General features: G+C 35.7%; 1 protein-coding gene and 1 long non-coding RNA gene across 2 annotated transcripts; one reads left to right on the forward strand and one right to left on the reverse strand.

Annotated features, from left to right (window-relative positions):
• Positions 1-8436: 8436 nt before the first annotated feature.
• Positions 8437-9096, forward strand: LOC149091670 (uncharacterized). Its single transcript, XR_016196617.1, has 3 exons — positions 8437-8548; positions 8634-8816; positions 8919-9096. It is a non-coding gene; the product is annotated as an uncharacterized LOC149091670 (long non-coding RNA).
• Positions 9097-14021: 4925 nt separating this feature from the next.
• On the reverse strand, positions 14022-15335 carry LOC115563282 (uncharacterized). Its single transcript, XM_030386019.2, has 2 exons — positions 15202-15335; positions 14022-15131 (listed from the first exon to the last, which is right to left on the reverse strand). The coding sequence occupies exons 1-2, from the start codon at positions 15202-15204 to the stop codon at positions 14046-14048; spliced, it is 1089 nt and encodes a 362-aa protein (XP_030241879.1). The 5' UTR covers positions 15205-15335; the 3' UTR covers positions 14022-14045.
• Between the last annotated feature and the right edge of the window lie 618 nt (positions 15336-15953).

The following is a 15953-nucleotide window of genomic DNA, read 5'->3' on the forward strand; positions in this document are numbered from 1 at the left end:
CTTTAGGCCTTTAACTACGAAATATAGCACTAATCAAATACTTCAAATATTAAAATCTCTTTACTTGATATTTTTCTGTATACAAAGAACTCTAATCAAATCAATAAATTCCTTGTTTCATTTGGCTTTTGTGTGTCCCTTACAAATATTCGAATGAAAACATTAATTAAATGCATTAAATTAGCTACATTAAATTTGATGATGCTAAATATTTACAATAATTATGAATATCGAAATAAAATGCAATTCTCTCATTTATAAATATATATGTACATATATATTAAATTTTCTATACAAATCAAATGGAATAATTCATTAAATTAATGACTCTATCTGTTGCAGCATTTTGTGTGGTGATTTATCTATTAGGAAAAGACTTAATTGGCAATTCGAATATGTACTCGATGAGCTTAATTTCCGATAAAGATTATTTAGCTACACACCCAGGGCTAATTTTGTATGTTCAGGCTATTTTGGCGGCATGAGATTTATGTCCGCCTTTGTTTGGCTACTTTTTTGAGCCGCACCTCCCTCTCAACACCCACACAAACACACGCAAGCACACACACACACACACACATACATACAGAGATGAGTGGCATGTCAATAAGCCATTTCGTGGACTTCTCTCGCTTAGTTTCGGAAATATCGCCTGAATGATTTTCGTGTTAAATTAATTAAATTCAATGCGTGCTCGGCAAACATTTGACCAACAGCCGATAGAGCCAAATGAAGCAGCTGCTGAACGCTTGCCAAATCAAATCGTGCCATAAATTCGTGTAGAGTCCAGTAATTGGCTAAATACAATGTTAGATGCGTCTCTGCCCTCGGCCAGAGTCCTACAGAGCTTGAGGCATACAAAGGACAGCAGCAAAAATGTTTGCACAGCCTTTCAATGCACAATAAATGCATTCCCTGGAAATAATTAATTGCAATTTATGAACTGGAATTTTGCAATTGTATGGTAATGTTAATAACTTATCTGTTCGTTTTTAACGAACGGGTGATTAAGTTAAGCTTCACTTAATTAATGCAACATATGACAAGCTATTTGCTAGCCAATATAATATGCAAAAAAATGTATATAACATTGAAGAAAATTAGTTTTAGTTTTAATATTAGTAATGTCAATATTTAAATTTTATTTAAAATAAAAATATAAAATAAAAAAAAATAGTAACATACTAAAAAAATATTAAAACATTATATTGTAATAATAAAAATACATATACATAATATTTATACATATTATATATATACATATATTATAAATATTGTTTTTTTTTTTTAGGGAAATATTAATTATTTTGTTTTTTAATTACTAGCTATAAAAATTAAAACAAATACTTTACTTATTATACTTGCATAGTATTAATTTTTTAATTAATTTTTAACATTAATAATATAAATTCCAAAAATGTTTTCCTATTTATAGGCAATTTTTTGTTTTATTACATATATTTTATTAATAAATTATCTATTAATGAATTTATTAATTATAGGAAAAAAAAAAAAATTTATTTAATATTGTTAATATTGGAATAACCATAATTAATTATATATTTAATTTATGAAATATGTGTCTATCGATATCAACATTTATATAAAACATATTTAATTGCACTTATATGCATCACAGCGTATTTCCGTAGCAGCTGCTGTTAATTCATTTAAAGTATTCCATTTAGGTATTAATTAATATACAGCTTATTTTTTAACGCATTTGTTTGTTGATTTCATAATTCTTTTATTTTACTATTTTTGCATAAATATTAATATTTACAGGACATTCACATGTGGTCAAGGCTCCTTTGCCGTATAGCATCGTATAGCAGCAGCAGCAGCAGCTGTGCAAATATCTCTTATGTATTTTTGCATCTTTTTCCTCTAAAAAAAAAAAGAGCAGTTATTTTTTATATAGCCACACACGCAGTTTGCCACCCGCTACTGAGTAATTAAATTTAATGCTTAAAACAACAGCAACAGAGAGTGGGAATGGGTGTGACAGAGATAGAAGGAGAGTGAGAGAGAGAAAGAGAGAGATGTAGTCGATAAAATTGTCCACGCAAACAGAACAGAAACCGAACTGAAATGCAATTGTTAACGGCCTGAAGTTGGTTTTGCAAATCGTTTGACAGCAAAACAAAATATAAAAAAAATATATAAATAAAAAACAAATGCGTCGTAGAGCGAGGGAAAAATTCGCATTTAAAAACAAAATAAAATAAATATTTCTGTGGTTGCGCCAAGCTAATGGAAACGATAGAACGAAATATTCGAGATGATGATGATGATGTTTATGTTTTAAAAACTGTATAGAGTAGAGTAGTGGGAGGCAGAGGGACATAAATTGCCTGTGAATTATGTGCAAAAAGCATCGGTTTTTGAAGCATTTCAAAATTGTGGTCAGTGTGAAATATATATGCATATATTATTAATACTATTTGCTGCGATTTTTTTATTAAAAAAAAAAAGCATATATATTTTTAAATAAATGTTGCCGCTAAATTTTTGTTGGATATTAATTTGTGTTTATCACAGCTGTTGCTTTTGGATTAAGCGGGTTTATTTTTGGCATTAATGACAGGCGTTTGCTGTAATTGGAATTTGCAGCGACATAAGCGACACAGGGCTTAATAGTATTTAAATCAATTTTGAATGACTCAATTTGCATGTATGCTTGTTGTAGTCTGTGTAGTTTTAGTATAATCAGACATTTCAATGCTTTTACAAGAGTTTGCCTTGGCTCGACTAAATATTTGATTAGCGGCAATAAATGAATGCCCAGTTTAACACCCAATATAATGAAATAAACTAATGAACTAAATAAATATTAATTGTCTAGCATTAACCAAAAAAGCAAAACAAAAATAGATAGAGTGCGAGCGTGGACTTGTGGAGTCCAAGGAAAACAAAGAAAACTTGCCGCAAAATAAACAAAAACGAGTTTGACTAATTAAGTGGCATTTGTCAAAAGGTCTTTGGCTGCAAATTGAATGCAGATAAGAGAGTGGAGCAGCAAATGTAATCAATTCGAGACTCTCCCTCTGTGTGTGGGTGTGTGTGTGTGTGGTTATGAATGATGAGCAAACATTCACAATTACGGCAATTGCTCATACGCCCCCCGCGTAGCGCATGTAATTTTGAGGGGCAAGGTGGAAATTCAATTATGGCCAAAGCAACTTTGTCAACGTGCCCCGTTATTTGTGGCAAGAGGCAGCGAAGCGTTGCTAAACCGGATGAAGATGCCGCTGCCAACTGCCAACTGGCAACTGCTACGGCCTGGTCAATTGATGGGCACAGCCAACAAAAGACAGCAAGAGAGAGACGGAGAGAGAGGAAAGACATTGCATGTAATCAAACAGTTTGCGTAGCAATTTTCGATTATCGTTTGACTGATTTCGTGTTAAATCAATTAAGACATTGCCCAAGCTGCTGGCCCAACGCAATGCGACGTGCGGTTGGCCAACGTTCTCGTGCCGGGCGCCCATTTATCTAATAACCCTGGCCAGCACACACACACACACACGCACACACACTTGTACATAAATAAATATATATGTATGTATGTATGTATGTGTAAAAGTGAGGCAAGACAATTGTGTCTTGTGCCTTATTGATTGAGCCCGCGTTTGCCTTGCTTTGTGCTCTGTGCTTTGTGCTGTGCCTTGATTAAAGCAGTGCGCAAATACTTTTCAAATTGTGCAATTTTCAATTTATGAAACAGCTACCGGCCACGCCCCCCCTTCCTTCGTGCCTCAGTGGCAAAACATTTTGCATTGGGGGCTGCCTTTCAGTTTAGCTGCCAGCTGACAAGCGCAGAAGTTGCTGCCGCTGCTGTGGCCAAAAGTTTGTCAAAAACTTTGGACTTTATTTTGTAGCCGCATAAACACTTTGAAATAGACCGATTTCAAACGTTGTCGAGGCGAGTGGAAAACTTTCCTCTCGTTCGTCTTATGCTCACTCTCCACCTCACTCTCTCTCTATCTCTCTCTCTCTCTCTCTGTCAGCTTTCACTGCTGCATAAATGCTTGCTAACAAGCCGAAAAGATTGCAACAAAATTCAAATTGAAATTCGGTATTTTGCAAAAGAAAATTTGCTGAAAAACTGTAGCACGCTTTGCAGCCGAAAATGGGGCCAAATCTTAAAGCAAAACACGCGAAATTTCAAAGGATGCAAGCTAAGATATTTCAAGGATAGAAAAAAACTAAATTAAAATTATTTTCTTTATGGAAAAACGTTTAAAAAGAATTTTCCCTGGATGAAGTTTACTCTCTTTCCTTTCCCACTGCTCTTATTTAAGAAAAGTTAATCGCATTAGTGTTCATTCCCCGAGACATAAACTGTAGCATACATATGTGGGCGACTGTTAATCACATTATTTGTATTTACTTTGCCCTTTGAGTAATTGCGCCGCCTTGTAGGTGTAAACAATTATGCATGCATAATTGAACCTGGCCACTCGCAGTGACTGTGCAATTCGACACTTAACCTTTTACTGCCGCTCTGCTCGGCTTCAGCGTTAACTACACTGCACGGCTCGATGGCAGTTCTATAAAATACAAGACATAGGGAAAGGGAGAGGGGGAGAGTGTACGGAGAGAAAGGCATGAATAGCCAATGAAGCAAAAGTACCGTCATATGAATTAATGAGCAGACGCTGTACTCAGCAGCAATAAGAACAACAACAACAACAACAACATCAGCAGCAGCTAGTGCGACAGGGTATATAAGGCTACAGGATGACCTTTGATTTAAAGAAAATGCATGTGAGAGATAAGAATTAGCAGAGTACCAACAAAGCAAAGGAAATATAATAATATATTGTGATAAAATGAAAGGAAATTTATATGTTTAAATAAAAAATAAATAACATAACAATAATTTAAATAATATCCGAAATGAAAATAAAAGAAATTTATATGTTTAAATTAATAATAAATAACATAAAAATAATTATAATAAAATCCGAAATGAAAATAAAGGAAATTTATATTTTTATATAATTTAATTTAAATAAAACAAAGGAAATATGCATAAAGTAAATAATATAAAAAAATAATTAAAATAAAATCCGAAATGAAGAGCAAATTTATATATAATTTAATTTAATATTCGAAATATTTTCATTATATAATATGAAGAGGCCTTATCAAGTGGAATCACTTAAGACGGCTTGAACTACTCTCGACACAATCAAATTTCTGTCTTAGAATATGTATTTCCAATAAATGATCTCTAATAATCTCCTCAAGTACTTAGCAAATTACATTATCTCTGTTACAGGGTATGGCTCACATCTACACCCACGCCTATACACTCTACACACATCTACATGTCAAATGGCACTATTGAGTGTTATAATCTGCAGGCCTTTTGCATTCGCTTTCACTTTTGCCGAATGCCTTTGTGTGGCGTGTGAAATATTCATGTGTTGCTTGCCTCCAACAACTGAGTCTGTGTGTGTGTGTGTGTGTGGGTGAGTGCCTGTGTGTACACATATACTATAGATATATTGAATTGTGCGTGCTGCGTGCCTTGTATTTCATTCTTTTGATCAAATTCTTGATGCAGCACGAAATCCAGAAATGCTTTTACCGGGAAAAAAAGGAAAGAGAGAAACATTGCATATACTAAAAGATTACTTTTAGAAGAGATAGAGAGCAAAGGCGAGACGGGTCATAAATATATTATGCGTATGAACTAGCATATGATGCAAGACAAAGACAGAAAAGAAAGGTTGAGAGCAGAGCGACATTTAATAAACTAAAAGATTACTCTGTGAGAAAGAGAGAGAGAGAGGGACAGAGAAAGAGAGTGTGTGAAAAAGAGAGATAAAGAGAGAGCGCGAGTGTATACTATGTGAATGAAGTGCATATGAAGCAAGACAGAGACAGATAAGGAGAGTTGCATTATATTAATTAATGCATACCCTAAAATTGATGCAAATTATATATAATATTTTATTTCAGCAAATGAATAGATTATATATGCTATAATATTTAGGTAAATACTAATGTATGTAATCAAAATTTAATTACGCATTAGTAAATTCGAATCTGAAAAACCTGTTTAAGATTTATAATATTTTTGCCAACAAAATTATCAACCATTCAAATGTTTAAAACCATTTCATAGTAAAAAATCTAACTTAAAATTCTCATCAAAAACTATGCAGCGAATTGCTTGATGTTCACAATAGATTTGACGAGCATTGTGACAAGAGTACCAGAAACCATATGAATATGCTGCTCACTGCGATAGTAAATAGAGCGGAAAAAAGTAGGGTGGAGGGGGGAGGGCAGCTGGAGGCAACTTTCATTTGGCAATGTCAAAAGGTTGGCCACTGAGCTCATTTTACCTAGCACCACGCCCACCACTTTGCACAGATTCATGCATAAAATTATAATAAATCATGGCACGCAATAAATATGGCGCCCGCATCCCAGTCAGATAGAGTAGCTGCCATTCGCCCCCACCTCTTTGTCGCTCGCCTCTCCCCTCTGGCAGCTTGTGCGTGGGCGTCGATAAGCTGTCCACCCTCGACCAAAAAAAAAAAAAAAAATACACATGCCATCTAAACATAATCGAAAACGCGTTCGCATCTCTGGCGCTGCTTTTCTTGTATTTAAATATAAATGAAAATGTTTTGCAGCCTGATTGCGGCATATTTTGACGCAGCCGCCGGGCTTCGCTTCAGCCAAGAGACAGACAGCTAAGCGTACCGCTTGGTATGGGCGAAATGTGCTAGCAATGCGGCGGGGAGGGGCCAAGCGGTTTATATTTTGCTTTTCTTTGATAAAATCACGTACAGCTTCTGGCCAGAGAACTCTCCAAATGGCGCTTCAACATCTTTGCGTTTAATGCGCCACAAAGAACGTTGCGCATTTTTTTCTCATATTGCTGTTGTTGTTGTTGGTCTCAAGTGTTGCTGTTGTTGAGGATACGTTGCCTGATTGTCACACTTGTACTGGTTTTGAAAAGTCACACACTCGCACGGCAATCCTTTGAAAAGTCCCTTAAAGCTGTGCATTTCATAGCTATTTAGCGTATTCAATTTCATGCCTGACTGCAGCAACTGCGCACATTTGATTGATTTCCATTGGCTTACGAGTGCATAGAACTGGAATATTACTAAATATATATCAAACTAAGAAAGAAATGAAAGAGTGTGAGACAAATATACAATACGCAGCATGAGACGAGAGCTACATATACCACTTATGAAGTTATCTAATATGCAAAACAAATATCATATCATTCAAGTATACTAAATATCCGATTGATGTTTTTCATGCCTTTAAAGTGATGCCAGCTATGAATGAGAAATTTTACTCATTCATTTCCTTCTCATAATATTCTCATTCAATAAAAGACGGCTTGAATGCAACGTTATTAAAAAGCTAGATATTTTTATTGCAATTTTATTTATAGAAAAATTTGCTCCAAGTACCATTATATGCCAATTATTCCGACAGTCATTGTCTGCTACTGCCTGCTTAAATAGATGTTTTCAACTTCTCTTTAAGTTGATTTACTTCTCTTGTTATATACATATAACAGAGAACAGAGCCAGTCAGCGTCAAATGCAAATTTAATGGTCTATGTAAAAGGTAGCTGGGCAAATGCTTTTAACCACATCCGCTGCCATTAGATGCTACAAAAGGAAAAAATATATATCAGCCCCAATAACAAGAACAACAACAACAACAGCAACAATAGCAGCAGTAGCAACAACAATGCAAAATGACGCCAGTGGAAATGTGAAAATCAATGCGCATTAGTGGCTAGCGTTATTTCGCCTTATTCTCCTCTGGTCGTGACGGCATCGCTAATAGCCTATCAAGTAGAGGTTGTTAGGCCCCACTTCCGTTTGGGTCGTGCCGCATTTTGCACTTAGCCAAAGGTACTAAAGTAAGCCGACTGGCTCAACTCAACCGCAAGGCTCATCAATTTCAATAATATGACCGAAATAGGGGAAAATTGAATCAACTGCTATGACTCAAGGGTGCAACACACTCATAAATATACATAAATGAAAGCATAAATAATTAAATAAATTTAAAAATAAAAAAAAATAATAATTTAAGTTAATGCATAAAAATATAAAATCATAAAACCATAACAATAAAAAGAAATAGTATAATAATAATAATAACGACTACAAAAATTAATTTATAAATAAATGAAAATGTATATATAAATGTAAAAAATACGATTTTAAATAAAACCAAAAAAATAATTTATGAATTGCGCCCGTAAGCCATACGTGTAATTATAAGACTCCAAGAGTGTCCACACCTCGTGCATAATGAAACCCTGATAAAAGACAGAATTATTATTCATACAATTATACGCAAATGATAATCAAATTTGGAGCCTTTACAAGCAAACTGTTTCGAAATATAAAAGAAAAATAATAGGTTTCTTAGAGTTTTTATTCATCTTCAATTCTCATATTAAATATTTTCTGTTTCAATTCTAAAATGCAAGTATTTACAGTTGTAATTATTTATTTTGGCTGTTCATTATTCTATCTAAGTTCACGTAAGCAACCTTATAAAAGGTTTAAACTACAATATAAATATACATCTATGTTAAGATCTGTAGCGAATGCTCGAAATTTTCACAGCTGCGAAAAGCCAATCCACAAATATATGCGCTGACTGTCCCATGTTGGATAGTTGTACAGTAAACGAAACTTTTCTCGATTCCATGGAAGGGAGGGATAAAAGAAGAGTGGTACCTAAGGGCCCTGCAGATATACCGAATCCAGTGTTGGAAAAGTGCCTGATTCCCGGTCACAAAATATCTGGTAATTTCGCATATAAATGTATAAAGAGAAATATATCTAAAAATAAACAAATATGTGTATATAAATTTTTTAATTTTAATTTTGTAAACTATGTTATTTTAGGTGAATTGTCGGATATTGTATGCTCTGGTAGCAGTGACGGCAAATGTCATGCAATTTTTCGAGCCTCCGCAGTGAGTCAAAGCATAGCCTGCGAGACATGCAAGGTCCTGTGCAGTTGCTCTGGAGCGTTGACTATTGCAAAAGGTCTACTTGATAATTATTTTATATTCATAGCAGCAGTTTTGGCATGACAAAAATAAAAATCAAAGTGAAAACAAATCCAATATGGCAAAAAAAAAATATTTAAAAAATTAAAATAACTATAAATAAATAAATAAATAAATAAATAAATAAATAAAAAGTTAAAGCAGTATCTGCAAATGCGAATACAATTCAAAGAGATATAATTTTGTTTTCAAGGTTTTTAATCGATAAAAATTCATAGGAATAGTTATCGGACTTTAGAAACAAACACGATCGATTCGACCTGTTTAAGAATATTTGGGTTACTCATAAGCAGTCTTCACTGTAATTATATTGCTGTCATGCCAGCCGAATGACAACATTCTCTAACAAATGCTGACGGAGCGAACAACTTCTCTCGTCCGGCTCTCGCATAGAGTCGCCTTGCTGCTGTTGCCTCGTATTCTTCTTCTTGTTCTTGTGGCATCGCCTGCCGTGTCCTGTCATTCGTGCATGCAATCCTCACACACACACACACACACACACTCACGCAGACAGGCAATGCATTCAAGCGCAAATTAAGCTTGACAAGCAAAAATTAAACTGTGCATTTCTATAGCATGTGAGATTGTATCTGTATCTATGCGTGACACACTCTTCCCTCACTCTTTGTATCTGTACTGCTCTTGGCTGTCGGCTGTTGGCTGCTGGCTGCTGGCTTGCCTGGGCAAAATATAATTTCCTCATGTACAGTTCATTAAACAGAGCTAACCAAGTTGCAGGCAGCACTTAGCATGGCCTCCTATAAACATATATGTGTGTGTGTGCCGAAAGACCAAATAAATATGCAAAGCGAGAAAAGAAGTGAGAGAACAAAAAAAAAAAAAACAAAAACAAAAACAACGATGAAAATACGAAAATATTTCCGAAAGTAGGAATGGAAATGAGTAGAAAGATTTTGATACTGTTTTTCCTAGCAGAGCTCTTCAAAGTAGGAAACTATTATGACATGTGAAGCTTTGGGGAACACATTCAAGGAGTTGAATAGCTACTCAGACCTCTTGGTCTTGGTCGAATAAAAAGTCTTTAAATCATCTAGATTTCCTTCTCTCGTGCTCTTCTTCATTCCGTTCCTTTCCTTTCGTTTCGTTTTGTGTCGTTTCTTAAGCGAAGTCTTCTCCAGTGCTTTTTCTCCATTCCGTTCATTTCGTTTCTTTCCAAATCTTCTGTCTTTCCTGTTTTGTGGTCTTTGCTTCTCTTTTCTTTTGTTCTTTGTTCCATTCCTATCGTTTCGTTTCGTTTAAAATGTCTTTCCTGTTCTCTATACTTGGTGCTCTTCTCTTCTCTTTTCCTTGATCTGATTTTATTGCATCTCGTTCATATGTTTCTCATTCTTATTGTTTTTTCTATTCTACTACCACCTCTCTAATATAATATAATTATTATTATTTTGTTTTCTATTTATGTATATATATATATATATTTTTTTTTTTTTTATCACTAAATGTCATTATATGGATATTCATCTACATATCTATTGCGATTTTAATTCGTCTATATTAATACTATTATTATTTCTTAATATTGCGCCACACGGAATATTGATTATGAACAGTTCAATTATCTACAGCTGAGCAGCTTATGTGTATTTCAATCATAAAATCCTGGCATGCATTACAATTAACAGCATAACAGATCGAAATAATGCTATTTGCCTGCGGCCTGCGAGTGTAATAAACCAAATGCGAAACAATTTATTATCCATATGAGGCAATATTTAATGAGTTATAGTATGATGCGGCTTTATTGAATAGCTTGCTTATTGAATTAGAATGCAGATATAAATACCATATGCATATGCGTATAAATATATACATAAATATATTCTATTTGTGTGTGTGTCTATCACACATCATTGATTCATGTTGTGCAATGCGCTTAAAACAATAGAGACATAAATTTGAGCTTAGCAGCAGAGAAGAGCAATTCATACTCGCGTCATAAATAAAAACCACTGCAACATAATTTTTATGTTTAGTCTTTGCCATAAAAAAATGGAGAAGAACAACAAAATGAGAAGAGACGAAAAATGACAAAGGATAAGCAGCTAGACGCGTCAAAGGACGCTTTTGTTTGTGCATTGGGTGAGGCCATAGGCGTCAAAGCACTTAACCGCTAGACACAAAGACAAAGCCCCACTCTCAATAGAGAGTTTGAACCACGTACCCTCTTGGCTCAAATCGAATGCTCAACAATGACAGCCATAAAACGTCTAGTCGTTGGTTTTCTGTTTCTTTCGCTCCCTCTCTCTCTCTCTCTCTCGCTCTCACACTCTTTAAGGCCTGGCCAAATCAAGCACTGCTGCTAGTCCATAGATTTATTTGCCTGTTTTTTCTTTATTTCTTTACTTTTTTTTTTTTTTTTATTCTCAATTTGACATTGAAGCGCATTAACTTTGACATTCGCGTGAGTCTTCCACGCTCTGCACCACAATGATTATGACTCTTGAGAGTTTTTTCTGGCCACTCTTTCTCCCGTTTCATATACAAGATATTCTTTCTCTTTTTCTTTTTTTTTTTGTGGGCATGACTTTTGTACTTTGCGCAAAGTTGGGCAAATTAATATTAGCGACTCGAGCAAATACTTTTCAAATTATTGCAATCTCATCGCATTCTTATCACTGCAGCTGTTGAAGTCGCAAACTAAGTGCCTTGCATGACGCGGAATCAATATCAAAAATAGCTCACGATTAAATCGCTCACGCAATTCATTTGGCTTTACGAGTGTTGCTGAATGGAATGAACATAAAAACTTTGCACCAAATGTTGTTTATTTTAATGTCATTAACAGTCATTCACCATCAAAGTTGGCTTAATTTCATTATGAATTTAGAACTTGAACTAGTTCTACTGCAAAGTAAAGTTCCACTGCAAAAAGTTCAATTTTCGTCAATACAAATATCAATATTATATAATGCGAGATTTCAGATATTTTAAGAAGTGAAGTCTTTGATAATATATTTTTTAAATTTAAATTATTTTATTAAATAATATTATTGACTTGAATCAAAGGCCTTATACTTTTGAATCGACGCAAGTTAAGGTATATTTATTTTAAAATTTATATATATTAAAATCTATAATTTTAATTACTGAGTAATCAATGACTATATAAATTTGAAAAATATTTAACAAAACTAATTTTAGCATAGATATTTTTTTATTACCAAACATGATGTTGAAGACATCAATTATTTCATCAGTCGATAGTTGGAAATACTCCCACTAGCTAACAAAATTTAAAACGCTTATAAACAACCCAAATAAATCAGCATATTTGAGCATCACATAGCAAACGCTTATAGAGTGTCTTCTTTGTTCAGATCTGCAAAAAATGCAGCTCATTTGTGGCTTAGCAAACTATTTCAATGTAGTGGCACAGCTGCGCAAGGTTCCAGGGATTCTCGGCAAACAGAGAATTCGCATCAAAGCGCCATTCGGCTGCATTTGTCATATGTGAGTTAAATATTAAAAGCTCTCAAATAGCAATGAACTAGTTCAGCGTAGATATCTAGCTACGCATTGATGCATTTGCCATTCACATGAGAATGATATCTGGTTTTATTCCAAACAAAAAGAAGAAGAAGAAAGGAAAAAAAAAACAATTGCCCGCATTACAGAGAAATACAGACGCACAGACGCAAACATGCAGCCGCATGTCAGTGCTGCATGTCAGTGCAGGTCCAAAGACTCAGCTCGGTAAACACGTAAGACAAATTCTATCTATATGCAATCAGCAAATATGGCCGGATGCTATACATAATGCAGGCACTTTTTGCAGGCAAGTGGAAATTATGTCAAAACAAACGCAAAGCCAAAAGCAACTCAAGTCATTCACTCACTGGCAAGCTGACAGACAGTTAGCCAAACAGTCAGTCAGTCATTCAGTCAGTCAGTCAGTCAATCAGTCAGTCAGTCAGTCAGTGAGAACGGCATTTCAATTATAGGCATGCACAAAAGTTCAACTAATATGAAATGCAGAGCGACAGAAAGAGTGGGAGAATGGGTGGGACTACAAGGGAGAGACAGAGACAGAGACAGCGAGAGGTTGGCTCGTATTTCAAATTGTTGAGAAATCGCGTCAAAGACATGAAAGAAGTTGCCATTTATCAGCGCTCAAGCAATCTGCAAAAATTTCCACGCTGCACGCTGGCTTTTTTTTATTTTTATTTTTATTATTTATACGCCATTTACAAAATCTTATTGGGAGAGAGGGGGCGGGCGTTAGCAGAGGCTGGGGCTTGCGGGACCCCGTTTCACTTTGTGCAATTGCAGCGCAGCTTTTTTACATATGTCTGCCAGCATTTGTAAGGATTTGCCATGTCTTTTCTCACTCTCTTTCTCTGCCCCTCTCTCTCCCTCTTTCACTGTCTGTATGTGTGTTTGTATTGCAAGTTGACTTCATTCTAAAAAGTTAATTCATAAATCGCACAAAGCGCAAAGATACGAAAGGCGCCCTAAAGAGAATAAGCGAGAGAGAGAGAGAGAGAGAGAGAGAGATGTGTGAAAGAGAGAGCGAATAAAAAGCGCCATATGCAAAGTGCATTTAGACTGTAAGATAAAAGCTCGCTGCAGGCGTTGCAATAGGTAGCTTAGCGGGTGGTTAGCTGCTTGGCTCGGGTGGTTGGGTGGGTGGTGCGACCTATTCAAATAAAAGATTTCTATCAGGTGGCTCTTATGGCGCATAAAAGTACTTAAATTTGTTTGACTTGCATTTGCCATGCGGCGGCTGTGGGACTTGACTTTGCGACTCATTATGCGAACAAAGCAGCGCACGGCCAAACAAGACACGATGCCAACGAATGCCACTCACGATAGTCACGACACGTTCAGCTAGCGTTTTTTCAATAGATTGCCCTCCAAGAGATTTTGATGAGAGATTCAGATGCGAAGATAGAGATATGCAAACAAATTTGCGAATCTAAGTACTTTATTCTATAACAACTCATATGAAATGCAGTTCTAATTTAGAATATTGATTGATTAAAGAAGAACTGAAGGCCTGACAATTACTATTCCCATGTCGATAGCTCGACATCTGGAGGTGTGTGTCCAATCTCTCGGTCACAGACTCGATCATATTGGGCGACACGAGCAGCACAGCGCATATAAAGAAGAAGAAGGCATAGATCCACAAGCGGCTCCAGTTAATTGTCATTGTAGGCGCCTCGGGCTTTACAGTTTCCCTGAGGAGCAGCTCTTTTGATTCCAGCTCAATCAGCTCAAAGTCAATGCGATGGCCAGTGGAAGTTTGCTGTACTTGAGGCAGCTGCGGACTGAGCATTTCTTGTTTCTCCACACTGACCCAGTGCACCGTTTGCGTGGACTCTGTGCATGGCACTTGCCATTTTATGGACTCAAACTTTTGTTTAATCACAGCATAACTACCTGGCAGAGAGTCTCTCCTGCGCCAGTTGAGCTTCAATTGGTTTGGCTTGCGAGCCACTCGATGTATTCCCTTAACAACTCGACTTTGGGGCGGCACTCGATGCTGATTGGCAACTTTTGTTCTGGCGAACACCTCTCGGCTGGTTATCTGCTTAACGTGTGGACTATTTAGCAGTTTGTCCAACTTTTGCGTCTTTACGATCTTTGTGTTTGGCTTAGGGCAGTGCAATCGCTCGCGAAATGAACGACTCCTCAGGCCTGGCCATAAAATGCGTATCACATCATCCAAGGGGTTCGCTGCTAGATTCAGCTTAACGACCTGGTACAGGCATTGAGCGCTAATACGTTCAAAGATTGCCGCAGATGGTATTCTTTCGGCTACCTCTCTTGCATTTGCTGCTTCCTGGTCTGGCTGTTCGATTGCCTCGAAATGGGGCTCCCTATAATTGGATATATTGATGCCCAGCTCGTCAATGTGTTTGTTCTGAATGGCAATCATTTCATTCTGCGTGCACAGCCATGTCGTCTGTTCGCCAATATTTCTCCTGAAAAGCCAAGATTTGGCTTCCATCATCATGTCGCGCGCATTGCCCTGGCAATAGGATGCTTCCCGATTTGGAGTCGTCTTACAGGCTATGCGTTTCTATATGGAATATATAAGATCTCAATATATTTATCTTTAACTTCGCTCTAACTTCACTCTGAATACTTACCATTATTTACAATGTGTATGTGTGTGTGTGTGTATCCTATATGTTGAGTGCTTAAGCAAACTCTACAAAATTATATATATGTATGTACATATTCTGACATTTAAGCTCACGCATATTAATTTATTTAAATTTAAATTTAAATTTCAACATAAAATATATGTGAATTTGATTCGAATGCGAGCTTTAAATATTAATGGAATTCCGTATCAATAAGTATTAATATTTTAATCGTAACTTAAATACTCAGGCTTTCAGCTAAATGTACCAAATGCCTATATATGTATATATATTTCTATATACACATATATATATATCATATTTTCCCAGTCGTGTCCTTGTGACATTGCCGACATAGAAAATCGAATCATTGTTAGCATCTGTTTGGGTAATACTCATGAATCATTCATGAAACGTTTGCACAGTATGCAAATCGTTTTAAATCTTTACAACAAACAAAAGCCGGTTTACACACACACCGACACACACATACACACATACACGGGCAGGCAAACAAAAACGCCGACTAAACAATGTAAAACGTTAAATAATTATTGCAAAAAGAGCTGCGAAAGCTAACGAATGAAACAAAAACAATAAACATTTATTTACTGTTTACTTTTTGGGCCATAAATTTATGGCCTAATGCAGCTGCCAACGCTTTGAGTCTTTTGACTGTATATTTTTTTCTATAACAATTTAAAGCTTAATTTTTTCCAAAAGATTATGTTCATAATTTAAAAAAAATTGTATTA

This window comes from Drosophila navojoa, chromosome 3 (genome assembly GCF_054131105.1).
Source record: "Drosophila navojoa isolate 15081-1374.11 chromosome 3, UAZ_NAV_1.0, whole genome shotgun sequence".
In the NCBI taxonomy this organism is placed as follows: Eukaryota; Metazoa; Arthropoda; class Insecta; order Diptera; family Drosophilidae; genus Drosophila; species Drosophila navojoa.